The sequence below is a fragment of the Notamacropus eugenii genome, chromosome 4, assembly GCF_028372415.1.
Source record: "Notamacropus eugenii isolate mMacEug1 chromosome 4, mMacEug1.pri_v2, whole genome shotgun sequence".
Lineage (NCBI taxonomy): Eukaryota > Metazoa > Chordata > Mammalia > Diprotodontia > Macropodidae > Notamacropus > Notamacropus eugenii.
Window position 1 is genome coordinate 322,350,194 of NC_092875.1, and position 27,278 is coordinate 322,377,471.

Below are 27,278 nucleotides of genomic sequence, written 5' to 3' on the forward strand. Positions count from 1 at the left end.
GGGCCAAGCGTTGGGCATACAGAGAAAGGTAAGTAACCCCTCCAAATGAGTTTGCTTTGGGAAACAATAGAATCATGTAAATTACTGTAGATATATATCAAATATAGATAGATAGATAGATAGATAGATAGATAGATAGATAGATAGATAGATAAATAGATAGATAGATAGATAGGTAGGTAGGTAGGTAGGTAGATAGATAGATATGGATAAATGTAGCTATCCAGGGTAGAAGGGAGTTCATCTCAGCAGTAGATGCTAAGTGGACCAAGCAAGGCCTTGATTAAAAGCTGGGATTTGAATTAAGACTTGAAGGAAGCAGGAAAACTAAGAGGTGGTAGCAAGGGTGTAAAATATTTAACAACTGTGTATCTGGGAGAAAAAAATGTGGCGCAGGATACACTTTACAATTTAATCTGCATTAACATTTTCTTAAGTCTAGAAATTAACAAAACTATATCAAGCATGATTTCTGAGGTACAGATGCTCATATTGATTCTAGTAAGAGTTAACTGGAGCTAACTCCAGCCACCTCTGGGTCAAGGTGAGAAGGGAGGGGACAGTATTATATAGGTGTGGGAAGAGAACCAGTTCAAAGGATGGGGGAGAAGAGTGTTCAGTGAGAACAATGCAATTAGGGAAGTGTGTAACAGGTTGAGATAAAGGTGTAAAAATGTTGGCAAGGCAGGAAGGGCCAGGTTACGAAGAGCTTGATATTGGATCTGGCAGCCACAGACAGAGTTCATTGAGTAGGATGGGGGTGGGAGGGGGAAGGGAGGTGGGGTACCTGTGAAAAGAAGACATGGTCAGATGATATCCTGAAGGAAAAGCACATACTCTGGTCATATGACTCCAAGATCAGTGCCCTTCCCATCATATCCTGTTACTTTAACCAATGTCAATATCCTCGAACCGACTCCCTCCCAGTCCCTTACACCATAATAACACCACAAAGGGAGAAGTACCCTCATTTCCCAGCAAGGAGAGACAAGAAAGGGGTAGACTTAGCGGACCAGTCTGCTATTCTTAGATATTTTGACTTACAAATTATATATTTTATTTGTCTTAATTCATGAGGCTCTGAAATATTTATAGATGGAGAATATGGGGATTTTCTAAGTAAAAAATGTATTTTATATTTCACTGACTACAATTATTACAACCATTAATTAGTTACATTTGGGGATTTTTTTCTAAACAAAAAAATTATTATATATGTCACTGACTACAGTTTATTATAACCATTAATTAGTTCGCTACATTTGGGGATTTTTTTCCTAAATAAAAAAATTTATTATGTATTTCACTGTCTTTACAGTTATTACAATCATTAATTAGTTTGTTTTATTCTTGGAAATATACAAAGGAGAATTTCTGGATTAAAATAAGGATTTATTATGTATCTCTTCAGTTACTACAATCATTAAACAGTTTGTTGCATTCTTGGAACTATGTAAAAATTGATTGGTTTGTTTTTTTAATCATATACATACAGCTGAAGGTAAATGAACTGTATTCTTGGATAGGGCTGACCTTGGAACAGACTAAAGTTACTTTGTGACACTCCCCGAGGGAATTTCTTGACTTCATTCAGAGCTCTCTGTTTTAGAGCAAAATGGCAACAAAGATGAGAAAAAACTGTGCTGTGTCCTGACCTGGACAGTGATTGTTTTGTTCTACTCTGTGCATTAGGAAGCATGTGACTGGGTAGGATGATATGTAAATCATGTGATTGAGTGAGGCTCAAACTCAGCCAAGAAACTGAGAAGAGTGGGAGCCTAGAAACCCGACACAGACTCTCAGTGTCAGGCAGGCTGCCACATCACCGACCTAGACGTTGGCCCCGGAGGCCTATGGCCACCATGGACTGTGGGATGATTACCTCCAAGACAGTGCTTCTACTGCTGAGTGTCATCTTTTTGGTAAGTGAGCAAGGACCCCAGGGATGGGGTGGGGTGGGGTGGGAGGGGAGGAAAGCTCTTAATAACAGTCTCTGTTCTAGCTGCTTCCTCACGGTAAAACTAAACCTTGTGAAAAACCATCACAGCTGGGCTGCCTCTTTGGGGTAGTGGAGAAGGTGGTGTCTGGGGGTGAAACTGATGCACATGAAAAAAGAAATGAAAACCATCAAGAGTGGTGTGTGTGTGTGTGTGTGTGTGTGTGTGTGTGTGTGTGCAGGATTATTAGAAAAGTTCAAGATCATTTTCCCATTCTGCTCCTTTTATGTCCTCCGTCATCTCATTTTGTAGTGGTGACTTTTTCTGACCTGGCATTTTAAGGAATAGTTTCATGATGCAGTTGCAAACAATAAAAAAGGCAGAACTGATTGATTGAAGGCAGCTTTTTCAGGAGAACATGAGAAATAGACAGGGAGAATTCTTAGTTGACTAATGGCTGAACGTGCTGCAGGTGGGTTTTGAGTAAACATGCTGATGTCAAACAAACAGGCTATCCTCGGGAAGGGTTTCCTGGCATACCATTGGTTGGTGACGCTCTCATCTGGGAAAAGGAAGATGGGAGAGGAAGCTCGGCTGAGACCATTCAGAGGAGTATTGCTAGACTGAAGTTGTTATTAAGTGGTCAAGTGGACTCTGGGCCTGGAAGTCAGAAACATCTGCGCTCAAATTCATTCTCGGCACTTACTAGCTGTTAACCCCCGGGGCAAGTCACTTAAGCTCTGCCTTGTTTTTCTCATCTGTAAAATGAGGGTACCAATAACAACCCTGTTACTAGTTATTATTTTATAAGATAAAGTGAGATTTTTGTAAAGGTGCTTGAACAGTATATGACAGTTCTCCCCCCACCCCCATTATTGCAATATTCCTAAAACTGGTCCCTGGTGAGTATATGAGAGGTCAGTAAAAATCCTAGGCATGGCTTGTTGCCTTGTTCATAACAGATGTAGAGCTGAAAAGGGGACTTTGGGAGAGGTTGTCTAATATAACCCTTTCATACTGCATAGGAGAAGCTGAGGACCAGAGAGGTTAAGAAATTTGCCTGCAGTCACATAGAAAAAGTGGCAACCAGTCCTGAAATTCTGAACATACTCCTCCTCCTACTGCACTACCATTCTCCTACTGACTGGGCCTCAGTTTCCTCCTGTGTGGACTCACCTTTCTGATCCCTCTGGTGGCATCATAGGCAGCAGTAACAGCAGCTGTGAGAGAGGCAGAGCTTTCTTACCCTCCACACTTAAAAACTATAGCAGCGCCTAAGTGCTCCAGAACCTCATCCCCATGGCAGTTTTCCTTCTCCAGAGAACTTCTGTCTGACTCTTTGTGACCCCATTTGGGGTTTTCTTCATGGAGATGCTGGAATAATTTGCTATTTCCTTCTCCAGCTCATCTGACAGATGAGGGCTGAGGCAAACAGGGTAAAGTGACTTGCCCAGGGTCACACAGCTAGTAAGTGTCTGAGGCTGGATTGGAACTTAGGTCTTCCTGACTCCAGGCTTGACTCTCTATTCTCAGAGCTTCATTTAATTATACACTCCAAAAAGGGTCTCTTTCCTCATTGTTGTTCAGTCACATCCAACTATATACATGGGGTTTTCTTGAGTGGTTTGCTCTTTCTTTCTCAAACGTGTCCCCATCATACACATGAGGAGCTGAGGTAAATAATAATGAAGTGACTTGCCCAGCATCACACATCTAGTAAGCATCTGAAGCCACATATGAACTGAAATATTCCTGACTTCTGGCTTTATCCACTGTACTCTCCCTGTTGTATGTTTACCATGAAAACTTCAGGGTCCTGTGCTGTGTGAGTCCTTGGACACATTATTCAGAACTTTGTTTCAGATCTTTGATATTTACCTAGAAATGAATTTCTCTCTTCCAGATGAGGACATAGCCTATTTTTAAAACATCCCTTCATTTCCCCCCAATATTAGAGAGCACCAAGACTCTTGAAAATGTACAGAGAAGCATCTCAAAGTTGAGCCACTTTAGGCTAAAATGTTCTCCCACTTTTGGGCAAAGACTCTGAAAACTGAGCCCTGCAGATCTGGCTCCAAATAACCAATATGACAAGAGTACCAGGAACCCTCTGTCATCTTTGTGGGTGTAGCTATTATGGCTGCAGGTTTAGTTAGCCTTCTTCAGGAATGAGGAACCAGGAACAACTGGATAAAATTCAGATTAGTAGTAATAGATCGAATCTTAATTGTAGAATCATAATATAGGTCTGGGAGAGACCTTAGAAGCCAGCTAGTTCATTCTCTCTCATTCTACAGATAAGAAAACTTAGGCCTGAAGATGTGAAATAGATTGCCAGATCTGCTGGTCTTTTTTCAATCCTCATCCCCAGCAGATCTGGCAAATAAGGGATCATTTGGTAACTGGAGAAAATTTCTGATGTGTGATTAGTCTAGAAACCAGATTATAGATTGAAGAGTATAGGGGAGGACAGACAATTTTGCTTAAAAGTTTGGCTGAGAAAGAGGTATCTATAAGAGATGGTAGCCTCTACTGAAGGGTTTTTAAGGATGGAGTTAGAGACTTGGATTATGTTGACAAGGCAGTAGGGAAGGTTGAAGAGGTTGAAGATTAGAAAAAGATAGGCTGATTAGAGCAGAGGTGATAGGATCAAAGGCACAAAAGATGTTTTGTCCTAATTAATTGTTTCATGGCCCAGAATAGAATCAATTAATAGAATCAGTCTTCTGTGAGTTCATGTCCTCATCAATGTGCTTCCTGGATTACTTGAAATTGGATTTGTTTGAAAGATCTGCTAACATTGAAATGACATTGTTCACACCTCAGTTCTAAGTTCATAGCTATTTATTGCTTGTGGGCATCATTGTTAACCTCACTTAGGTATAGAAGGAGCTTTAAGATCACAAGTGTTTGTTAATGGATGGTTCCTTTCCCTGTTTGGTTTTGTTTTCTAGTTGTAGGTTAGCTAGCTTTTTAATGAAAAAATATGCCAATGGATATAATGGTAATTTGTCTCTCATTAAATCATTGGGAGAATTTATGGAAGAATATATGAAATATACAAGTAAAAATAGGCAATTTGAATGTCCTTAGTTTTGATTTTCAGGTGAATTTCTCAATATGGAACACAAAACTTTGTTCCTTAAAAATTTGGAATTGTTATTAATATATTTTACTGTTATCATTTTTCAGTCATGTTTGATTCTTTTTGATCCTATTTGGTGTTTTCTTGGCAAAGATACTGAAATTGTTTGTCATTTCCTTTGACAGATGAAGAAACTGAGGCAAACAGAGTTAAGTGACTTGCCCCCAGGGTCACACAGATAGTATATGTCTGAGGTCACATTCAACTCAGGAAGATGAGTCTTCCTGACTTCAGGGCCAGCACTCTATATGCTGTGTCACAATGCTACCCCTTAATATGACCTTAATTTCAAAATATATCCCTTTTTCTTCCCTATGCAGTAAACCATGCTTTGTAACAAAAAAAATGAAAGTAAAAATGAGAAAGGAGAAAAACAGTTCAGCAAAACTAACCAGGACAGCAAATGAGTCTGACAATATGTGCAATCACCTTTGTTTCTAATGTGCTGTTTATGAAAGCTGTCAGGGACAAGTTAGAATACTTATGAGCTCATTAAATGGCTTCACTACAAAGCAGTTCACTTTACTGTCTGTAATCCTTTTGGAAAAGGCCTCATGATGCTGAGGGGTGTTTAGATGATGGGATAGGAAGATAGTGATGATTCTATTTCTTAACTAGGTCATTTTGTTAACACAATTTTAAAAAAATGTCCATGATTTTGTTCAGTGTTCATTATGCCTCCAGATGGCACAGTGGATAGAGTGGTGGACTTGAGTCAGTAATCTCTGAGTTCAAATTCTACCTCAGACACTTATTTACCTGTTATAAACCCCACCTCGTCATAGTGTATGATCCTTGTAATATGTTGCTATAATATCTTTGCTGGTGTTTTATTTAAAATTTTGCATCAATATTCATTAGGGAAATTGCTCTATAATTTTCTTTCTTTGTTTTGGCTTTTCTTGGTTTGGGTATCAGCACCACATTTATGTCATAAAAGGAATTTGCCTATGTTCCCTGGTTTATATAGCATTGGGATTAATTGTTCTTTAAATCTTTGATAGAATTCACTTATGAATCCATGTGGTCTAGGAATTTTTTTCTTAGGAAGTTCATTGATGTCTTGCTCAAGCTGCCAAATCTTGTGTAATCCTGATTGTAGCTCCACAATATTTAAATTGCTTCTTTTTGGCTCCTTGCAGTACTTTCTCCTTGATCTGTGAGCTCTGGAATTTGGCTATGATGTTACTGGGAGTTTTAATTTTGGGATCTTTTTCAGGTGATTGGTGGATTCTTTCCATTTCTATTTTGCTCTCTGGTTCAGTACAGTTTTTATTGATAATTTCTTGAAAGATGTTGTCCAGACCGTTTTTGTTTGTTTGTTTGGATCATGGGATCATGGCTTTCAGGTAGTCCAATAGTTCTTATATCATCCTCCTGGATATATTATCTAGGTCAGTTGTTTTTCCAGTGAAAACATTTTTGTGAAAATGTGCTTAATAAGAATGTATATATAGAAACCATAAATAATTGCATGCCTTCTTGGGGAGGGATAAGAAAAGGGGGAGAAAATCAAAGAACTCTATGGAAATGACTGTAGAAAACTGAAAACAAATAAATTAATTAAAAATAAAAGAAAAAGAAAAAAAGAAAAATTTCACATTTTCTTTTCTTTTTTTACTTTAAAATTTTTAAATTGTATTTTGATATCTCATGAAGGCATTAATTTTTACTTGTTCGATTCTAATTTCTAAGTAATTGTTTTCTTCAGTGATGACCTTTTGTACATCCTTTTTCATTTAGTCAGTTCTACTTTTTTGGGTGTTATTTTTCTCATTAAATCTTTGTATATCTTTTCCCATGCTACTGATTCCTTTTTCATGATTCTCTTGCAATACTCCCATTTCTTTCCTCATTTCTTCTTCTACTTCTCTAATATGCTTTTTAAAATCCTTTTTAAGCTCTTCTAGGAATTCTTTTTGGATCTAAGGCCAAATTACATTTTTCTTTGAAGCTTCATATATAGCCATTTTGACACTATTATCCTCTTCTAAATTTATGCCTTGATCATCCTCCCTGTCACTGTAGTAACTTTATATAGTCAAGCTCCGTTTTGTTTTTAATTCATTTTTTTCTGGCCTTTTTTTGTGATTAGGTGATTTTATATGAAACTTAAGCTTTGGTCCTGCACTGTCCCAAGCTTTTTGTGCTGAGGTTCTGGGTCTTACTATTGACTAGGTTTCAGGGCTTAGCTGCTTGTTTTCTCTGGAGGGTAGGCTTCCTTTCTCGCTTGTCCTCGGGGATGGGGCCTCCCTGTTGGCCTCCCCTATGTGTCAGATTTAGCTGCCCTAGGAATGGGGCTTGCTGTTGGATTGCTATAGTAACAGTCTTTCTGGTAGCTGGCTAGGATACCAGGAGAGGGAGCTTATTGGTGGCCCCTTGCTGTGAGCCTGGCTGGTACTGCTTCTCTAGAATATCATTCCTCTCCCAGCTCAATGAAAAAGACCTTTCCTGCCATGCTGGCAAGCTGCTTCCCTGTTCCTAGATCAATTATGAGGTGGTTTTTCTAGTTGTTGGAGAGAAATTTCTTGGGGGAGAGCTTCAGAGTGTTCTTTAGCTATTCTGCCATCTTGGTACTTGAAGTCCCCATATATATGCATTTAGACAAGGTTCACTCCTTAAGGAGCCTGGCCATTTAACCTTAAGGAACATGGCCACTTAAAAGAAGGGTGAGGGTCCTTTTCTTATATTCTTGGGCTCATTTTGTGAGGGTGGGTAGGAAGATATTCAATACACAAAAGAACATGAGGTTGATTCTTTGATTCTTGGCAAAAATACTGGAGCAGTTTGCCATTTCCTTCTCCACATCATTTTACAGATGAGGAAACTGAGGCAAACAAGATAAATTGGAGATAATAAGTAGAGAGAAGATGCTAGTAATAAGGGAGATGGAAAAAGGCTTCCTGTAGAAATTGAGGTTTAAGGTAGAACTTGAAGGAAGCCAGGGAAGCTAGGAGGTGAGGATGAGGATGCAAAGTATTTCAGGCCTGGGGAAAGTCAGAGAGAGTGCCCAGAATGAGGAGAATGTCATGTCCAGTGTAGAGGTTCCCGAACTTATTTGGCCTTCTGCCCTCTTTAAAAAAGAAATTACTGAGCACCCTTCTGGAAATCTACTCTCTTTAACCCTTTACTGTTTTTCTTCTTTTTGAAATTTGCATCATTTGAAAAAAATATAAAATATTTTCTAAAAAAAAGTATCTTAAATTTAATAATTTATTGTAAATTTGTGATTTTTTTCCTGCATTGAAACTTTGATGATAAAATATTGTGTCATATAACCTTATAGCATTGTACTGTAAATAAGTCATTACATGCATATGGTCCTGCCATGATGGCCTGCTGGACTTTTCAACATGTTCACCTGCCAGTACTTGTTTGTTGAGACCTGTTGGTGGACTTGACCATTGATTAGTTATAACTTTCATTTTGTGTGTTTATTTGGAAAGTAGTGTAATTACTATGACTTTAACTCTGTTCCACAACAGATGAAGTACATACAAATGATTTTTCAAAATTTCTTCTCTTCTTTCCTTATGCTTCCATCAACCTTATTTTAATTCAATGCCCCTAGTTGGGCCTGAGGCTACTACTGCCCCCCCCGGATCATTCCAGCACCCCACAGGGGATGATATTGCCCACCTTGAGAACCTCTGGCTCTAGTACAAAGAAAGACAGTAGGAGGGATCAGAGTACGTAAGGGGTGGAGGCTATAAGATGTACAAAGACTGGAAAGGTAGGAAATGAGCAGGTTGTGAAGACTTTAAAAGCCAAATAGAGGATTTTATATTTTATGGAAGGGATAGAGAGATTTGTTATGATTTTTTACTTATAAAATATTTTATTTATCTTAAATTTATATTTATATAAAATAATTTTATATTTCTTATATTTTTATATTTTTTAAAGTATATTTTATGAAAGGAATAGAGAGCCAGTGAAGTTGACTAAAAAGGGGGGTGATGTGGTCAGATCTGTGCTTTAGGAGGATCTATTTGACAGCTGAGTAGAGGATGGACTGGAGTGGAAAAAGATGTACAACACACTAGAGACTGCCAGGGGCCCAAGTTTAATCTTACACGGTTGAGTGCCAGCTTTAGCTGCCACCTGGGAGCAGTTGCCAGGTTACCAGGGTAGAGAAAAGCCTCCCCTGCCCTCAGGGGAAAGTCCCAGGGAAGAGAATGATGCAGATGGAGTTACTCCCTCAGAGAGAGAGAGAGATAGAGAGAGAGAGAGAGAGTCAGAGAGTCAGAGAGAGACGAAAAGAGAGAGAGAGAACAAATTAGCAAAGGAATATGCAACTTTTTTTCTCTTCTTTTCCTTGAGAAGGGGTCAGCCTCTTTATCTGCATAAACAAATTTAGAATGCCAGTAGAGAAAGTCCTCATTGTATTAGCAGAGTTGGCACTTGGGTGAAGGGAGTATCTGGGCACTCAAACATCACTGGTCTGCAAAGAATCCAGATTGTCATAGCTCCAATGGGCCACTTGACTTGGGGACTTTTTGACAGTGGCCTGACAGTGGATGCTTCTAGCTGCTACCATCACTACTTCCCCTACTGTATTTCAGACTGTCATGGTGGTTCCTAAATGTCTCTGATCTAGCTTGCCTTCTTTCTCTCAATAATCTCTCCTTTTTCCAAATAACATCTGTACCTTCAGCCCACATCATTATGGGAAAGTGAGTCTTCTCCCATTTCAGTAACACATGGTGTCCTGTACGCATATTAATGGATGTTAGGATAGTTTCTATTGTGGTATTCCTGGGTCAAACAGGCATCTACTAGAGAGTCCCTCATCTCTTACTCATCCTTCTTTTAAGTCAGACTTCTGTAGTCACCCTCCTTTCATGCCTCCCTCCAAAGAAATCACCACCCTTATTTCCCCTTCTGAATAAGGCCAGCCTTTCACTCTCACCAGGTGAAATGTGTTGTTGGGGACATGGTCAGAAGAAAGTCTAAGCAGGTTTCCATTGCTCTGGTAACATCAAATCAAGCCCCAAAGATGGAATGGAGAAAAGTAGGAAAATTATACCATGTACTTTCTTAAAAGACCACAGAATGAGTCAGTTTCAGAATCTATTGAGGAAAAAAGAGCCTTTTAATGTCACATTGATAATAGTCATTCAGGCCTACAGGCTGAAAATAATTGAGGCTAAACATAGCTTGGGCTTTTCTAAGAGGTAGCAACTTCAACCTCAGCTGGTCACATTTGCACTAATTTCCTAATGCATTTTTCATATTCTTTGATGCCATTTCCTTCCTTGAGCAAGCATTGTGTGCCAAATGGCCTGGAGACACAATACAAATCAATCATGGGTAGGCAGTGGAAAGCACACATACTTGAGTGCTTCAGAATTATGAATAAGGTCTAGACTGAGGCTGGGGCCTCACACTGTGTATTATATGAAGTTGCTGAAACTAACTCCGCCAAATGATAATCTTAAAAAGTACAGGTTGAATTTTAGAGTACTAGATAGAAGACTGCCCTTGTAGTCAGGGAGGAGACCTGGGTTCAAGTCCTGTCTAGGGCATGGATAGCCTATGTGACTCTGAGATAAGTATATCTTAGCCTCTTTGTGTCAATCTTTTAAGAGTATAGGCTGCAGAGTAGGTTGCAATATGCACTGGTAGATAGAGTGTCTTTGTTGGGAATGTCCTCTTCTAATGGAACACAGAGAATTAGTTGCATGCTCATATTTGACCTTAATATTATAGGGAAAAATTTAGAGTAAGACAACGCTGACTTTGATACTTTAAAGTTTACCTTTGGAATAACTGAAAAGATGTCATAATCAGATATTTTCATTTATGAGGAAGGAAATCCATGGCATGGAGCCTAAGGATGCTTGATACCAAAGCATTTTCCTTCTACCTGGAACAAAATCACTGTGTAATTATAGGAAAAGTTACAATGATTGTTAGAGGTATAAGCTTATCACATTCATTTTTTGTGGGAAAAATCTACCTTTTATGCTAATGACTCAAGCTGTCTAAAATTCCCTTATTCTTGGAAACTCAGAAATATCTTGTGTGTTGTGTTAAAAGGCCATGTCTTCTAGAGATTTTCACTACAGAGATCCATTCTTCCCCAGAACCTGGGCACAGATCCTCTGTTCCTAGATTCTGGTTGAGATCACAGGGTCTCTTCAAATACAACTACCTTCCCAGAGGAACAGACTTATAAAAGCATAATTTAAGTGAATCTGTTGGATGTGTCCAAATTTATGTCATGTAGCTTGGTTTTATACAGTTGTGTCTTGTTCTGTTCATATAATCTGTCTCCTGAAAGTTGTGTGTAAACTGAAATTTTGTCAGAGCAAAAAAAAGAGAATGAAACCTTTATGTGGAATACAAAACCACTTCCTAATTTTTTCCTTCCTTCCTTTCTTCCTTCATTCCCTTTCTTCCTCTCTTTCTTTCATTCAGCTAATCTTGGGGATAAAGGCCTCATTTCTAGAATATATAGAGAAATGAGTCAAATGTACAACAATACAAGTCATTCCCCAATTGATAAATGGTCAAAGGATATGAATAGGCAATTTTCAAAGGAAGAAATTAAAGATATCTGTAATCATATGAAAAAATGCTCTAAATCATTTTTGATTAGAGAGATACAAATCAGAACAACTCTGAGGTACCACATCACACCTATTAGGTTGGCAAACATGACAGAACAGGAAAATGATAAATGTTGGAGAGGATGTGGGAGAGTTGGAACACTAATTCATTGTTGGTGGAGCTGTGAGCTCATCCAACCATTCTGGAGAGCAGTTTGGAACTATGCCCAAAGGGCTACAAAAATGTGCATACCATTTGACCCAGCAATATTGCTTCTAGGACTGTATCCCCAAGAGATCATAAAAATGGGAGGTGTCCCACATGTACAAAAATATTTATAGCAGCACTCTTTGTAGTTACCAAAAACTGGAAATCAAGGGGATGCCCATCAACTGGGGAATGGCTGAATAAATTATGGTATATGAATGTAATGGAATACTATTGTGCCATAAGAAATGATGAACAAGAAGACTTCAGAGAGGCCTGGAAAGGCTTATATTTTGCTGAGCAAAAGGAGCAGAACCAGGAGAACTTTGTGCACAGCAACAACCACAGTGTGCAAGAGTTTTTTCTGTAGACTTGGAACTTCATTGCAATGCAAGGACTTAAAAAAAAAATTCCCAATGGTTTTCTAAGGTAAAATGCCTTCCACATTCAGAGAAAGAACTATGGAATTCAATCATAGAATGTAGCAGATCATTTTGTGTGTGTGTGTGTGTGTGTGTGTGTGTGTGTGTATTATGTTCTGGTTTGTTATATGATTTCTCCCATTTACTTTAGTTCTTCTACACAGCATGACAATAGTGAAAATATATTCAATAGGAATGTGTGTAGATCCTATGTGTAGGTCCTATATAGAATTGTATGTCACCTTGGGGAAGGAAGGGGATGGGCGAGGGGGGGGGTATACCGGTAGTGGGAAAAAAATCTAAGTTTTATGGTAGTGACTGTAGAACATTATAAATAAATAAAATGAATATATTAAAAAGAAAAAAGATTTCATGTCCCCATCTCATCCAGGCTGGAAGGATAAGGGCTACTCATGGACCAGATCTCACCCTGTTTGGCACAGAAGCTTAGAACTGCTCTGTTTCAAGCCTGGGCTGGTCTTCCCCTTCCTTAGGCAATCTGGTACCCCACCCACCTGTAGAGGAATCATTATATTGATACTGACCTTAATGTGGACACCTGATCATCATAGCCCACAGTAGTTAAAAATTCCCAAGCTCAAGAGATGAACCAGCATCATCCTCCCCTTATAACTGAGTTTATAGGCCTGGACTACTTATATTTTGCACTCCCTAATTTCTTTCATGATTCTGTGAAACCTAAATTTCATGTATCTTGTTTCCTTAAAGTGGGACATACCTATAAGGAAGGGTAGCTGCTAATCTACAGTTTTTAGAATCACAGCTGTTAAGCTCAGTCTGACTTGTAAAGTGGTAAAGGGGACTGAGTCATTCACTTCATTTTCTCAAAGACTGTAGGCTCCCTGAAAGCAGGAACCAAGACTTAGTCACTTTGACTCCTACTTCCCTCCACCAAGCAGTGTATGCATAGTATAGGTAGGTATTCAATAGGATCATAGGATTCAGGGCTAGTTGAACAGCAAGGCAAGGTTAACCAGGATGTTAAAGGACCATAGTCCCTATCATGTGGAGATCAGTTAAAGAAACTGGAGAAGCCTGGAGAAGAGAAGACTTGGAATTGATGTGATATCCACCTTCAGGTATTCTTCAATCTGTTATGAAGAAGAGGGAACGAACTACATTTTTTTCCCTGTGGTCCAGTGAAGTCACAGGAAGCTTGGTAAGGGCCCTGTCATCTGTCAGGCCACAGAAGTGGGGAATACAAGCAGCTGCAATAAGAACACTCAAGCTCTGGGGCAAGTGTGGGAAATCTCTGGCCTCGAGGCTACATGTGGCCCTCTAGGTCCACAAGTGCGGTCCTATGACTAATTCCAAACTTCACAGAACAAATGCCCTTAATAAAAGGATTTATTCTGTAAAACTTGGACTCAGTCAAAAGGCCACAGCCAAGCACCTAGAAAGTCACATGTGGCCTAGAGTCTAGAGAATCAGGGTTATACCAAGGGACAATGCTTGGTGCTCCCTGGATTTCAGCTTCCTGATTTATATTTGTCCTCCTTGGTCTGAATTCTTGCATTGGCAGTCCTTTTTCTCATTTGTCTCTGTTCTTGGACTTCAGCCCTCCACAGATACCAGGTGGGGTCTAGCAGAAAGAACAATGGACATGGAGTAGAGAGGCACTGAATTTCAATTTGGGATCTATTTCTTACTAGCTACATCACCCTGAGCAAGTACTGAACTCCTTTTGTCCTGAGTTTCCTCATCTCTAAAATGAGGAAAATAATATTCCCAAACTGCCTTCTGTGAAAAAAAAAAGAAAGCACTTTGTACCAAAAAAGGAAATCCTAAGAGGTTCAGTGGTATGGTGATGGCAAGGCCCAGTGGACCTTTAGATTACACAAATAAGTCAAATGACAGGGCCAAAGGTCTGGGGAGAGAGGGAGAGAGAGAGAGAGGGAGAGAGAGAGAGAGGGAGAGAGAGAGAGAGAGAGATTGAGAGAGAGAGGGTCCAAGGGGGGGGATGGTAGTGTAGTTGGAGGGTCCACGGGGGGGATGGTAGTGCAGTTGAAGGATCCAGGGGTAGATGGTAGTGTAGTTGGAAGGTCCAGGGGTGGTGTGGGGTGGGGTGGGGAGGATAGTGTACTTAGTAAGGTAAGGTCTGGAGGACCGACCTGAGTAGGTAGTGGTAGAATAGTTAAGGCTTGGTGTTTGTCTCACTGTAAAGAACAGACATGTTCTAAGATACTTTCCTAGAAAAATAAAGAAGTGGTAATTTTTCCCCCCAAAAAAACCATCCTACCCAAGAATGAAACTTTCATGATTGTTTCTATTCACTTCTCCATTAATGCATTTATTCACAGCTTATAAACAGTATAATTATTAAGCCTTATTTACATTTATTCAGTGTCTATCATTTTAAGCAAAGGATAAATAAAAACCTGGGTTTTTAAATTGATAAATTAAGTAGCTTTTTGGTTGTGTTTTGTTTTAAACAACCTACCAGAGTAGAAAAGACATTAAATGGAAACAGGAAAGTTTTCTTGTAGAAGGTGAGATTTTTAACTGGGCCTGAAGGAATTCAGGAAAACCAGAAGGTGTAGGTGAGGAGAAAGAGCATCCTAGGCATAGGGGACAAACAGCCAGTGAAGATGCAGAAAGTTGGGAGATATGTGTAAAACAGCTGCAAGACCAGTGTCACAATGTAAGGAGGTTGGACAGGTAGGAAGGGGTCAAGTGATGAAGGGCTTTAAATGCCAAATATATTATTAAATTAAATGTTATTATTAATTAGATGTAATTCTATAAAATACTTAAACAGCAGCTCAAGAAAAAAAGATTGTAGTTGTATGATAAGTTTTCAAGTGAATTGTACAGATAACAATTGCTATTGGAATCTAGTGAAGAAAGACAATTTCAAGATGGCATGGTCAGGAAATACTTTCACAGAACAGGTAGAGAACAGGAACAGGGAGCTTGACAATGCAGACTGAAGGAAAATGTGGAGATTGCTCTGGCTTTTACCTTTTCAGAGGGTTTAATCTGATTCTGTGCCGGCCCCACCTAGTTCTGACTCACTGACATTTTTCCAGTAATGAGGGGATCAGAACAAACCCATGTGATGAATCTCCAAGACCCCATGTGATCAATCACCCGCATTTACACCTACCGTAAGGTGGCTGGAACTGTAAACTAACTGGGCCTGCTAGGTCAAACAACTGAACTTCTTAACATGCACGAACCAGTTTAGCTAACTGACTACCAATAAAGAAGAGAAAAGTTAATCAATTTGTTACCAGCCATTTGTTGAGCTCCAGGACATTACTGTACATTTGATTTAAGAGTCTCTAAATTACCCCTCTAGCAAATGTTTGGCCTTAACACAGGGACCCACCCATTAGAATAAAAGTTCTTTAGGAACAGGGATTATTTCATTCTTTATATTTGTATCCCCAGCATCTAGCATTTTACCTGGCACACAGTAGGTGCTTAATAAATAATTGTAAAGAGCTATCATTTATATAGTACTATAAAGATTTGCAAATCATGTTTCACACAATTTTCACAATTCATTTGATTGATTCATTTGATCCTTACAACAATCTTAGAAGTTGTTCTATATTATATTCCGATGTTACAGATGAGGAAACTGAGGCAGACAGGTTAAGTGTCTGAGGCCAGATTTGAGTTCAGACCTTCCTGACGCCAGGTCCACTATGCCACCTAGCAGCCAATCAGCAAGCATTTTTTGTTTACTTTTTCTCACAAGAAGCTTTAGGTAGATAATATATTGCTATCTAAACAGCAACAGAAATTTCATCCCATGGATTTCCAGCCAAAAAGTCAGTCAACATGTATATGTTGTGCACCTACTATGATGTATTCAAAAAAGTGCTAGAAGCTATGGAAGATACCAAAAAAAGGAAAGGGGGGCTGGATTTATTATGAAAGGACTTGAATTCAAATTCTGACTCTGCCACTTACTACCAGGATGAGCTTGAGAAAGTCACCTAAGGGCTCCTATAAAATGAAGGGGTTGGACCAGATGATTTCCAAGATACTTTTGAACTTTTTAGGTCCATGATCCTAAAATCTCAAATCTTGTTTTTAGGGAGCTTACCGTCCTGAGGAATATGTCAGAAATACCCTTCCCACAAGAAGGTAGACTGTCCATTGAGGGAATGCCAGACCGCAAGCAGATATGAAAAAAGATACACTATTTATTTTGTTGGGCATTAAGAACTTTAAAACTTCTGAAGACAATTATTAGGGCTTCTTTGGAGCAAGGCAGTGATTTTCTAACGTGTGCATTTGAGTTAATTATCAGGACTCACCCACAGAACACTTGGTTCATTATTGCCTTTCATATGCTGGTTTGTGATCATCTGACTCTGACCTTCCCAATACTGGTGCATGCCCTGGAAGTCTGCCATTGGTTCACCATGTGGCAGGAAACCATAACGTGTAGGAGCAAGGATAGGATTGACTTCCTGCCTCAGGCAGGATTTCCCTGTGTTTCAAAGTCCTCTTCTCTTTAGCATGTATCTAATTCTGCTCTCCCAATGACTTGCCTGGCTTTGGTCCATGGCCATCAAATTTTTACCTGTGAACTTTGGCAAAATCTCCAGCTCCATATGACTGGACTGACCTTTATTGATGCTCCTCCAGGTTTCACGTGCTTTTAGACTTGTCTCTGTCCTCCTGACTTGCTCCTTTCTCCTATCTCAACTTTTACATGGTGGAATGGATTCCAATGAACCAAAGGTCAAAAAGATCCAAGTTCTAGTTTTCACTCTGCCATTACATCTCTAGGGTAGGAAGTTTGCTTTGCCTTTCTTTCTCTTATACACTTATGTTTTATTTTATTATATTAGCATGATTTGTGTGATGTATCCCACCCAGACTATAATTATGTTCTCATGTACCCTCATATACCCCTGCTAGGCTGTAATTTTGTTCAATTAGCCATGGGACTATGTCTTATCGAAGTCTTGTCTCACCTGTCTTAGAATGATATTTAGCATTTTAGGAGTTTAACAAATGTTTCTTGAATAGAGTTGAGTTTATTCTGATTTAGGTCCTAGCAACTAGTTGAGGCAGTGGACCTAGAGTCAGGAACACCTGAGTTCAAATTTGACCTCCAACTCTGCCAAGCTGTTTGACCGTGAACAAGTCACTTAACCTCTGTTGCCTGTTTCTTCTGTAAAATGGGGATGATAATAGCACCTATCTCCCAAGGTTATTGTGAGGATAAAATGAGATAATAATGGTAAAGCACTTAGCATAATACCTAGTTAATGTTATATAAATCTTAGTCAATATTATTTTTACCCTGTTTTCATTTTGATCTTCCATCTACCACATCCAGTATGATCCCTGGAGATTTGCCCCAACCATATATATACCTTCCATTCTGTATGAATACTATGTCTCTGAGGAGATGCCTGTGTCTCATTGGTGGAGGTAATACTGCCCACATTAAAGAAAGCTCAGAATGCTGAAGTACTGAGGGATCAAGAATGGCTGTGGCCTTGAACTGAGTGTGTACTGGACTTCTACACTGGATGAAGGGAGAGAAATAGCACTGAGAATAAAGGAGAAAGTAGGAACGCCAAATTCTCCACATTGTCACATGCTATTCCCCTCTTATCGCTACTACCTGGCTTCCTCGAGTTCCACTAAAATCCCGTATTCTACTAGGAACCTCTTTTTGACCCCAACTCCCTTTAATGGCAGGGTCCTCCCTCTAATGATTATTTCCAATTCACCCTATGAATATCTTGTTTACAGGAGTGTGCTGGTAAATATTTAACAACTGGATCTCTGGCAGGGAATGTACATCCAGCATGCTTTTAAGTCTAAACTTCATTATTAACATTTTCTCCATCACTTTCTTATGTCTAGACAATCAATTAAATTTAGCCCTGCCAATTTCTGAGGTGTAAATATACTGGAAATCTTTCCTAACTGGAGCTGTCTTCAGCACCCTTGCAGTTGTTTGCACATTGTTCCCATTAGACCATGAGCTCCCTGAGAGAGTCTCGTCATAGTTACCTAAAAAGGTTACTGTCTTTTGCTTTTCTTTGTATGTCTCAGGGCTTAGCACAGTGCCTGGCACATAGTAGGTCTTCACAAAGATTTATTGACTGACTGCCCCATTACATCCTTATGTAAACAAGAGTGATACAAATAATGTATGGCATCCAATAAGGTGCTAAATCAAATATGATTGAACATGGGCAGTTGAGAAGAGTCATGCTCTTTTGAATCACTGGGGTGAATGAAAAGCATCCTTTCATTTCAGGTATCGTCTATCTATGTCATGTGTCTTCTCTTTCGGGATCAGGGAATGTATAGTATCCATGTGCAAACTTCTTAGTCAAAATATCTAGTATGCTACTGGATACTCTATGTCCAAGAATAATGATTCATGCTCTTTATCTAATATCATGCTACTATCCAATATCATGCTCTTTATCTAAGGTTGCTTTAAAAAATGTTTTATTTGTTATGAGAGAGTTAAATATTCTAAAATGCATTTTGTGTTTCTAATGAATTCTTCTGCTATATAAACAGACCAAGGAAAACTTATTTCCCTCTCAGTTGGTTGAAAGGATTAACACTCATTTTTAAAAAATGCTTCCTGCTGGTCTGGGAAGGAAGGTGTTTAGTTTTACAGTATTCTCTATAAACTCTGTAGGGAAGTTTTGAGAGGGACATAAATTCCTGCCCAAACAAAACACTTGAAACTTAATATGCTTCAGTTGCTGAAGCTAGTTTTAGATTTTTATTATATAAGGGTGTATAAGTGAGTATAAGGGTGTGGGAGAGATGAAGGTGTCTAACATTTGACAGCTTTAGTCTGATTAATTCCTAGATTTTCTTGCTAGTTAACTTTATGCTCTAATATCTTTCCTATATTCATGTTTCTTGTTAAAATGTTAAAAGCAGAGATTTTTAGATTTTTTTTTTTAAAGAATTGATCACATGTCATTTATAGCCTAAAATCAGTGGTGTTTACACTTAACTTACTAAGTATACTTGATGGAGTGGAAAGAACTTGAGACTTGAAATCAGAAAACTTTCTGGGGTTCAAATCCTAACTGCCATACTCATTAACTGTGTGACAGGGGGAAGATGTTCCACTTCTTGGAACCTATTTGAAAATCTGTAAGATGAGGATAAGAATGGGGCTACGGTAAAGATCTAATGAGATAATTTCATATGTAAAGTGCTTCCTCAATCATAAAAAATTATATGTCAAGTAGGCAAGCAAGCTAGTAAGAGCTTAATATGTGCCAGGCACTGGAGAGGAGAACCAGGCATTATAGAGAAAGTCCAGAGTGTCAGGAGTGCAGAAATAAAGAGAAATAAAGACATGACTGGCCTGTACATCCTCCTTAAAATGGAGAGTCTGGGAGGAGCCAGTCAGTGGGAAGAAGAGGCCACAGGGGCACTGGGCTCCTTTCATTGTGAGGAATCCCACATTGAATCGAGCTTTCACTGTAAAGAGGTTTCTGTGGCATTGTAAAAAAGGTCTGGAGAGTCAGGAGTTGGACTCTGGAAAGGAGCGAACATAATGCTGTAGCTTGTCATATAAATCCAGGCTATTGTTATCATTAGCATTGCTACTTAATTTGAAAAAAAAAACACCTGGGTTACATGAAACGCACCATGGCCAGTGAATAATTTATTGCACGACATAATTTTCATAGGGTGGAATCTAAAACAAGTGATTTGGGATTTACAAGTACCATATCTTTTTCAAAGAACTTTTCTATATATTAATTCACTTGATCCTTACAAAAGCCCTGTGAGGCAGTTAGGGCAGAAATAAGAGGGAATGGTATTATGATGGAAAAGACCACTGGACTTGGAGACAGGAAAGACCTTAATTTGAATTCCTTTTCTGATTAGAAGTTATGTGCAAATGGTTGTTGTGGCTCAGTTGTGTCTGACTCTGTTAACCCCATTTGAGATTTTCTTGGAACAGATACAAGAGTGGTCTGCCATTTCCTTCTCCAGGTCATTTTACAGATGAGGAATTGAGGCAAACAGCATTAAGTGACTTGTCCAGGGTCACACAGCTAGTGTGTCTGAGGCCAAATTTGAATTCACATCCTCCTGACTCCAGGGCTGGCATTCTATCCATGCCATTCACCTGTCCCATGTGTGAATATGGGCAAGTCATTAAATCTCTGTGGGCCTATTTCCTCATCTGTAAAAAATGAGCATAATAATACCCGTGGTACCAACCTCACAGTGCGTGATAACCAAGAGATGGAAGTAAACCTTAAACCTTACAAAGTAAACCTTTTAAAGGACTCTCTCAGTGTCAGCTTTCTTATTACTAAGCTATCAAGACCTACTTTAACAATACAAGCCATTCTGAGACCTTCAGAAAAAGTCCCCTAGTCAAATGTATCTCATCAATACAATTGCCACTAGAAATCTATTCCTGTGAATTGTCCCTCCAATAACTGGCTTTTAAAATGGAAATTTTCTTGAGAGGATCAAGCCGTGAGTCTTTCTAATAGGATGAGAGGACAGCAAAGATTATTAAAACCCTTAAAGGTGATGAAATTAACAAGAGATTATAAAGAGAAAGGAGATGGATAAAATCTCGGAGCATACCCATAATTAATGGGAGTGACAGATGAAAATTCAGCAAAGACTGAGAAAGGAACAGTAAAGTAGAATTAAGAGATTGGTGGCATGAAAATCCCATGGAAGAGAAGTGTATCTGGTAGGAGAGGGTGACCAAAAGTGTCAAATGCCACAAGACAGGAAGGATGAGGGCTGAGAAAATGCCATTAAATTTACTAAATTATTGGGCAACTAGGTGGCAGAGACAATAGAGCACTTACCCTGGAGTCAGGAGGACCTGAGTGCAAATTTGACCTCAGATACTAGATAGTCGTGTGACTCTGAGCAAGTCACTTAACGCCAATTGCCTTCCCCCAAAAAGAAAAAAAAAGATCTGGCATTTTAAAAATCGTTGCTAACTGGAGAGAATAGTTTTTCAGCTACAGAAGAAGGATGCAGAAAGATTTCATCAGCTTCCCAATTATTCTTAGAGCTGAACCCTGGAAAGTTAACAGCCCTTTTTACAGATGAATTCGTGTGATTTTCTGAAAGTTATACTAGGTCATAGCATTCTTCAGTTTCTTTGGGACTCTCTAAGTTTAATATAGCTCTTTCTGAATGTCTAAGTGTGTATTTTCACTCCCCTACTATTATATTGGCTCTATAACATTTTCTAAAAGGTTATAGTCTTCCTATCATGCTCAGAATCCAGTATCCCCATTTTTACCCTCAAGGCAAGATTTTTTTTTAAGTAGAAAGTTTTAAAGGGAAAGAAAAAAATTAAGTGAAGCCAATGAGCATATTTGTGGAGGGAAAACAGATGAAAGGAATGACTCTTCAAGTGTTGTAGAGTGGAAAAAACATTGGATTTGAGGGAGTCAGAAGACCTGAGTCCTGGTTCTTATTCATTACTGATTGCAGCAGTTTCTAGCCCCATGTTCTTGGCCAATGAGCTTAACTTCCATAACCCAATTTCCATCATATGTAAAATGTAGGGGTTCAATTCAGTGAACATTAATCAAACATAAACTATTATTTTTTGCCCAAATATATTAATTTATTTGTTTTCAGTTTTCAACAATCACTTTCATATGTTTTAAATTCCCACCCCCTCTCCAAGACAACATGCAGTCTTATATGGGTTCTATACATGCATTCCTATTAAACACCTTTTCACATTAGTCATGTTGTGCATAGAATGAATGGGAAAAATCATGAAAAAAGCAAAACATAGCAAAGGAAAAAATAGTCTGCTTTATTCTGTGTTCTGACTCCATAGTTCTTTCTCTGGATGTGGATGGCATTTTGCATCATGCATGAGTCCTTTGGAAATGTTTTAGGTCCTTGCATTGCTGTGAAGGGCTAAGTCTTATTAGCCACACCCTGTGGCAGTTACTATGTATAATGTTCTCCTGGCTCTGCTCACTTCATTCAGCATCAGTTCATCAGTTCATCAGCCTATCCAAGTACTTCTGAAGTCCACCTGTTCCTCATTTCTTATACAATAGTATTCCATTACATTCATATACCACAACTTGTTCAGCCATTCCCCAATTGATGGGCATTCCCTCGATTTCCAGTTTTTGGCCACCACAAAAAGAGCTACTATAAATATTTTTGTACATGTGAGTCCTTTTCCCATTTTTATGATTTCTTTGGGATAGAGCCCTAGAAAAGTGGTATTGCTGGGTCAAAGGGTATGCATGTTTTTATAGCCCTTTGGGCATAGTTCCAAATAAGCATGAACTATTATTGCAAAGTACTATGCTAGGTGGTTGGAATACAAAGATGAAAAATGACACTGTGTCTCTAATCTGAAGAAACTTACACTCTAATAGAGAGAGAAGGAAAGATATAAAAAAATAGTAGGAAGGAAGGAAAGAAAGAGGCAAAGGAGGAAAGAAAGAAAACAAGGAAGAAAAAGAAGCAAGTAAGGAAGTAAGGGAAGGAAAGGAGGGAAATAAGGGGGAGGCAGGAAGGAGGGAAGGAAGGAGAGGAAGGAGGGAAAGAAAGAAGGGAGGGAAAAGAGGGAATGAAAGAAGGAAGGGTGTCAGGGGCGGAACCCCGACCACCACATCAATTCACCCTGCCCAGGGTCTTCAGACGTCTCTGGCTCCCCGCTTGGGGATCAGGGGGAGAAATTATCAGGCAGAACTCCGGAGGTGGATAAGAGCACCTTTATTACATGATAGTCAGCCAGAAGTCTCCCCCCCCCCCCCCCCCCCGTTCCCCTTCCGTGTTGTGCCTTATATCCCCCAGAACTCGCCCTCCTATTCCGGGTAAGCCCCTCCCCAGTTCCTCTCTGAGGGCGGAGCCCAGCCCAGTCCAGTAGAGCCGCCCCAGTGCCAGCGTGGCAATGCTGCGTCAGCAGTGCCACCGTGGCAAAGCCACGTCAGCAGGTCCAGACCCTTGGGCGTCTCCTATCCTCTCAGGGGGGCCCAGGTCCAGAGCGCCCCTCAGAGAAGGGGAAGGAAAGGAAAGAAGGAAGAAAGGAGAGAAGGAAAGGATTGATTAAGCACCTACTATGTGCCAGGAATGCTACTGTGTGTCCCAAGAATACAAATATTATCTCATTTGATCCTCACAATAATCCTGGGAGGTCTGAGGTGCTATTGTTACCCCTATCTTACAGTTGAGAAAGCTAAAACAAACAAAAACTAAGTGACTTGCCCAGGGTCACACAATAACTCAAAGAGGCTGAATTTTTGGACTCAGATCTTTCTGACTCCAGACCCAGGCTCACTCCACTGTGAGTAAAATGTGTAGACAAATAAACACAATACAAAGCAGAATATGAATAAAGCAAAGAAGTCCAGAAAAAGTGCTCTAAGCAAATCTGGAGACAACACTATCAACCGAGGGGAAGGGGAAAGACTTCCTGGAGGAAGGAAGTGGGTGTCTGAGTTGGCCCTTGAAAGAAGAGGCTTTCCACTGGTAGAAACAGAGAGAGGGTATGGGGCCTAGTCTGGGAGAAAGACCAAAAGTGTGCAAGTATAGGACAAGAATGGAGAATATCTATCAGTCCTATTTTGCTAGAACATATCTTATGTGAAAGCAAGCAGCAAGAAATGACTGGACACATCAGTTGAGAACAGACTGTAGATTACACTAAATGCCAGACAAGGGTATTTGCATTTTAGCCTAGATGCACTAGGGAGTCAGTGAATGCTGGGAAAAAGGTGGTATGTTCATACCTGTGCATCAGCAAGATCCTTTTGGCAGCTTATGAAGGATGGATTAGATGGAAGAGATGTGAAGGATGATGAGGGTTTAAATAAGGTTAGTGGAAATGGGGGCACTGAGAGTGAAAAGATAAAATAAAACACGTTGCTTGATCTTACGAAGCTAATTATCTACTAGGGTTAGATAACACATATGCAACCATAAACATAATACAAAACAGGAGCTGCCGAAAGATGTCCAGACAAATTGCTCTGAGAAATTTGAGGAAAGAGAATTCATTCTTTTTTTTCAACTAAAGAAATCAGAGAAGTTTCCATAGAGGAGGTGGTACTAGAATATTGCATTTTGAAAGGAAGGGGAGGTATTTCCATAAGCAGAGATTATAGGGATATGGAGGGAGAGAAAAGGAGGAAGGAAAGGAGTTGAGAGTCCATTCTAAGTGTGAGAGTTGGTTATAAAAAAGTACAGGGATAAGAAAAGATAGGGTAAGAAAAGGGGATGGTGAGAAGTGTAGCTTGGCAGGAAAATTGACTGCATGAAGGGAAACTGAGTGAGAAAAGGAAAGGTAAATTTAGAGGCAGACTCTAAACTGGAGTCAGTCCTTGTATTTCCTTCACAAATAAGAGAGGTTTTTGTTTTCTTTCACAGGAACCTCTGACGTTGCTTCATCCACCCTCTCACTTCAGAGTGACGTTGGGCAAGCCACAAACCCTTTCCTGGCTTCAGTTTCCTCATCTTTAAAATCAAAAGATTGAACTAAATGATCTTTAAGCTGCCTTTTATCTCTAAACCCATTGTTTCCTGTCTGTTTGGCTAAGATCAAATCCTGGAGAAAAAGGGACATATGGCAGTGAGAACAATTAGGAGTCTATTCAGATGTTCAATGAGAAGAGTGGGACTAGGTAAGGACAAGAATTAGGATGATAGCTATGAGAAAAAGGAATGGATGTGAGAACCATTGGGGAGGCCAAATGGGCAAGACTTGTAAAGTGTGATTGGATATGTGGGAGGGAAGCAATCAAGGAGAAAGGAGTCCAACATGGCTGAGCTCATAAATCTGGATGACTGGTGGTGTCCTTAACAGAGAGAGGAAAACTTGGAAGAAGAGTAGGCTCAAGAGAGAAACTGGGTAGAGTTTTGGATATCTTGACTTTGTGGTACCAAGAGGGGATAGAGGATAGTCATCTAGAGATGTCAGTTAGTTTTTGATAAGAAAACAGAATTTCAGAGAAAGATTAACTCTCTGGATATGAGTTGCCTAACATGATCATCAAAATGAATGAAAGTGGACGACATATCTTCATGAAAGTGTAGAAAAAAGAAGAGGAATGGGTCTAAGGACAGACCCTTGGGCTGATATCCACATTTAGGCAGGAAGAAAAGGATGGTTATATAGTAAATACTGAAAAAGTGTTGTCTGACATCTAGGAAGAGAACCAGGAGAGAGCATCGTCCGTTTCTCAAACACACACATGCACACACACACACACACAAAACAATAGAGGAGAAAGTTTCATAAATGAAGAGTTACTTGAGAGAGGAGAACATTGGATTTAGACAGGTCATGGTTGCTGTTCCAGTCATTTTTGGGTCTTATCCAACTCTTCGTGATCCCATTTGGACTTTCTTGGCAAGGTTCTGGGATGGTTTACAATTTTCTTCTCTAGCTGAGAACAGATAAGGAAACTGAGGCTAGCAGGGCTAAGTGGATTTGCCCAGGGTCACGTAGCTTAGGAAGTCTACATTCTGATAGTAAGAAAATCTCCAATGTCTTGCTATGTGAGTTCAACCTCCCTCATTTTGTGTAGTACTTAACATGTGAAAAGTCCAATTTGTGGGAGATGATGTGCAATAATTTTTTTTAAAGCATAGAGAAGATGACTACCATATCTATTTTTGGAAAAGGCAAATTATCTAGGAAGTATCTAGGAAGTGAAGTCACATTTGAACTCAGGAAGATGAATCAGCCTGACTCCAGGCCTAGCACTCAATGCACTTTGGTACCATCTAGCTACCCAGATTTAGAGAGGACCTGCATTCAAATCCTGTCTTGGCCATGAAAAACCTGTGTAACCTTAGGCAAGTCACTTCTCCTCATAGCTACAACTGAAAGGCTGAAAAAGTCAGAAAAGAAGGTATTTCATTTTGTGTAACAGATGAGTTCTTCCTCCAAATAATAACTATTATTCATGCTTCCTTGTTATATCAGAATCCTTTCCCGATATACCAGCCCCTCTCCATGACTATTTTTGATTTATCTTTGTCTTGGCTCCTCAGTTTCTCTAAATGCAAAAAGAGAGGTTTGGATGAGATGACCTTGAAGTTTTCTTCCATCAAGTCTGGTCCTTTGAACCTATATTTGTATAATTGTGGCAAGTGGGACTTTCAATGGGGATATTCCTAATTTAGCACTAGCATTACTTGGTAGGCCTTTAATGTCTGTTGAATTAATTAAAATTTAACTTCAGATTTGTTCTTTAGAGAGCATGAAAGCAAGTGCAATATCATGAGCCACTTTAATGATGTCATTCCAATCTTAATAATAGAGACATATAATTAATAAGGAAAAAGGAGGAACAGACAATTAGGACAATTTATGTAGGGATGATCTTCTCTGTGATGATTGAAAAGGAGGGTATGTTTCTTGAGTTCGAATAAGGGATAAATTACTTTTATTTCCTACTTCATTAGCTACCAGAGAGAACTTCATTAATGAAACAAAAGCATTTGAAGAGCTCTACAGCTTAGCTTTCAGTTTGTTTTTCTAAGACCTGAATTCCCTTATCTGAAAAGTGGAATTAGTGGATAAAATAAGCTCTCTACAAAATAGTATATAACTTCCTTTATTTTGAAAAAAAAAGAGTCATATGTGGGTCTCTGGTGTAATTTTTCCCAAAATCATCCATGGTGGAACCTAAAGTCATGAAGAACCTTCCTCTTGCCCTTATACCACATTTGAGTAGTTTATATCATGTGTAGACTTGTCTTACCCTTTCTATTAGAATATAAGTTCCTACTGAAAGGCAGTATTCCACAATGGGAGGCAGCTAGGTGGTTCAGTGGATAGAGTACTGGGTTTGGAGTCAGGAATGCCTAAACTCATATCTGGCCTCAGATACTTCCTAGTTCAAATTTGGCCTCAGATATGTCCTAGCTGTGTTACTCTGGGCAAGTAACTTAACCCTGTTTGCCTCAGCTTCCTCATCTGCAAAATGACCTGGAAATGGCAAACCACTCCGGACTTTTTGCCAAGAAAACCTCAAGGAAGCCCCCAAACTCAGGGAG

The 27,278-nt window shown here is 39.4% G+C and overlaps 2 protein-coding genes across 3 annotated transcripts in view; one reads left to right on the forward strand and one right to left on the reverse strand.

The window, feature by feature from the left end:
• Window positions 1-27,278, reverse strand: part of CFAP53 (cilia and flagella associated protein 53) — a 102,505-nt gene that overhangs the window by 61,494 nt on the left and 13,733 nt on the right. The window contains exon 1 of one of the 2 annotated variants that reach the window (XM_072605124.1): window positions 22,896-23,024. The exons of the other annotated variant lie outside the window; for it this stretch is intronic. The gene's annotated coding sequence lies outside the window, so the exon portion shown is untranslated. Of the gene's footprint in view, window positions 1-22,895; window positions 23,025-27,278 lie in introns of those variants that run through there. 2 annotated transcript variants of the gene reach the window in all.
• Window positions 1-27,278, forward strand: part of LOC140501468 (tetraspanin-36-like) — a 51,588-nt gene that overhangs the window by 2,719 nt on the left and 21,591 nt on the right. The window contains 1 exon segment of the mRNA XM_072605125.1: window positions 1,693-1,922. Coding sequence (XP_072461226.1) covers window positions 1,854-1,922 — 69 coding nt within the window. The 5' untranslated portion in view covers window positions 1,693-1,853.